Source organism: Myotis daubentonii, chromosome 3 (assembly GCF_963259705.1).
Source record: "Myotis daubentonii chromosome 3, mMyoDau2.1, whole genome shotgun sequence".
NCBI classification, from domain to species: Eukaryota; Metazoa; Chordata; class Mammalia; order Chiroptera; family Vespertilionidae; genus Myotis; species Myotis daubentonii.
Window position 1 is genome coordinate 117,171,145 of NC_081842.1, and position 2,810 is coordinate 117,173,954.

At 48.4% G+C, this 2,810-nt stretch overlaps 1 protein-coding gene across 1 annotated transcript; it reads left to right on the forward strand.

Moving 5' to 3' along the window:
• The first annotated feature begins 248 nt into the window (after positions 1 to 248).
• On the forward strand, positions 249 to 1,356 carry LOC132230606 (ubiquitin-like-conjugating enzyme ATG3). Its single transcript, XM_059688293.1, has one exon. It carries the CDS (start codon positions 260 to 262, stop codon positions 1,202 to 1,204), a length of 945 nt encoding a protein of 314 aa, XP_059544276.1. The 5' UTR covers positions 249 to 259; the 3' UTR covers positions 1,205 to 1,356.
• Positions 1,357 to 2,810: the final 1,454 nt, after the last annotated feature.

The following is a 2,810-nucleotide window of genomic DNA, read 5'->3' on the forward strand; positions in this document are numbered from 1 at the left end:
TCTGCCCCTCCTGCCACAAGACAGTCCTGCAGAGAATTAAGGACAGCAACTGGAGGCCCTGTTGACTGAGCCCTCCATCGTCTCCCAGGATGGAGTCTCCAGGGATTGCTGTCCATCTCAGAGTCCTTTGAAGGGTGTGGAGCTGAGCACAGGCACCAGGGAGCTCAAAGAAGAGCAAAGCAAAGCTGTACATCTCCTCCCTTGTTGCAAGCATAGACCTTCAGTAATGTGGTCTGTAATGAGCTCCATCTGTCCCAGGATGCAGAATATGATTAACACAGTGAAGGGAAAGGCACTGGAAGTGGCTGAGTACCTGGCCCCGGTCCTCAAGGAATCAAAATGTAAGGAAACGGGTGTTATCACCCCAGAAGAGTTTGTGGCAGCTGGAGATCATTTAGCTCACCACTGTCCAACATGGCAATGGGCTACAGGGGAAGAATTGAAAGTGAAGGCATACCTACCAACAGGCAAACAATTTTTGGTCACCAAAAATGTGCCATGTTACAAGCGGTGCAAGCAGATGGAATATTCAGATGAATTGGAAGCTATCATTGAAGAGGATGATGGTGATGGAGGATGGGTAGATACTTATCATAACACAGGTATTACAGGAATAACCGAAGCAGTTAAGGAGATTACACTGGAAAGCAAGGATAGTATAAAACTCCAAGATTGCTCAGCATTATGTGAAGAGGAGGAAGAGAAAGTTGAAGGAGAAGCTGCAGATATGGAAGACTATGAAGAGAGTGGATTGTTGGAAACAGATGAGGCTACCCTAGACACAAGGAAAATAGTAGAAGTTCGTAGAGCTAAAACTGATGCTGGAAATGAAGATGCTATTTTGCAAACCAGAACATATGACCTTTATATCACTTATGATAAATATTATCAGACACCACGACTATGGTTGTTTGGCTACAATGAGCAACAGCAGCCTTTAACAGTTGAAACCATGTATGAAGACATCAGTCAAGATCATGTGAAGAAAACAGTGACCACTGAAAATCATCCTCATCTCCCACCACCTCCTATGTGTTCAGTTCACCCATGCAGGCATGCTGAGGTGATGAAGAAAATCATTGAGACTGTTGCAGAAGGAGGGGGAGAACTTGGTGTTCATATGAATCTTCTAATTTTCTTGAAATTTGTACAAGCTGTCATTTCAACAATAGAATATGACTACACAAAACACTTCACAATGTAACAAAGAACTTACAGTTTATTCTAATCATTGGTTCTGATTTTTAAAGAATTAACCCATAGATGTGACCATTGACCCTCTTAATCAATATGTAGAATTTCTCTAGTAAAGGGACTTATATGTTTATGCATTAAATAAAAAATTCCACTACCAGACTTATTTGTTGAATGAAGAAGAAAAAAAACTCAAGAAACTTATCTTCATGCTGTTCCATGCTGGTACAGAGAGGTGTGCAGAAATGAATCTGGTCTGGATATACTGCCCTTGGTAAGGACACACGACTCAGTCCCCTTCATCCTGAGACTTTGGGCAAGTCTTTCAGCCTCCTTGGCTTCAGCTCCTCTTGGGTACACTGTGGGTCTAGTGAGAATGACCACAAAGTTCCCTGGGACCCTGGGAACCCCCATCTCATTGTATTGAGCCTGTCCCTACTCTGAACCTGTGCCTTCAGGAGCACCCTCTCCTGGTGTGCCTTCCTGCTCCTCCCACTACTTCCCACCCTCCTCTTATAGCTCAAGGGATGGCAGGCTTAGCAGGAAAGAGAGCTGTGTCATTGGAAAAGGGACTGTGCCCAGGCCCAGCGGGGACTGCTAGTGACATAAAGAGCTGTGTCTCCTGCTGGGCACCCTTCTAAGATGGCCTGACAGCAGCTGTCTGTCGTTGTCCTCTTCTGGGTAGAGGAGGATGGCCTGGCCCAGGCCTCCCCACACAAGCCTCTCTTTTGCTGTGTGACAAAGTTAGGGGAGGCAGCCACCCACATTTACTGAACTCCTCCTGTGTGATGCACCCTTCCCTGAATGTGCCCCATTAGTGCTAAATGAGAGGCGCCTGAATCCCATTTTTCAAGTAGGGAGCCTGGGGCTTGGAGCAGTCAGCAACCCACACCACCCAGCTGGTCAGTGTCTCCAAGACCATGGTCCTGGTCTGGCACAGTCTACTACAGCTCAACCTGCTGGGCCTCTCATTTCCCCCTCCTTACCAGAAAGAGAAGAGTTTGGGCCAAATGTCTTCTGGATGCTTCACACCACCCTATTTCTCAACTTTCTGATTCTCTGGGTTTCAGGCCCACTGAGTCAAATACGCCATCATTAGTGACCATGATTACCACTCACAGAGCCAGCCTGTGCTGGCTCTCAGTCCTCCCCACAACCCTGCAAAGCTGGCTGCTAGCCCCATCTCACAGGTGAGGAAGCTGGGGCACAGAGCTGGGAAGGGCTTGCCCGGGTAAGGTGCAGAGCCTGGATTTGAACCCTGGAAGTCTGGCTCCAGGCACTGTACTAGGAGAAACCCAAGTGCAGAGTTCAGGGGCTGAGATTTGAAAACTGCACTATTACAGACACCTGAGAGTGTTGTCGCCTTAATGCAATGTTCTCAGGGCCTTCCCCTCGGGACTGGGAAACGGGCACGCCCAGAGATGTCTGGGCACCCATGCCCCTCCAAGAAGTGGTCCAAAGGGCAGCTGCTGCTCCTGAAAAGTGCACTGGGGAGACGGATTCCTTGGGGAGGCTCCCCACCCCAGTTGGTCTGGGGTCCTAGGCTCAGCCTGCTCACAGGGCACTTCATAATGCAGAACCTTATGGGATGCGCTGAGGCTCTGAGTGCTGGTCTG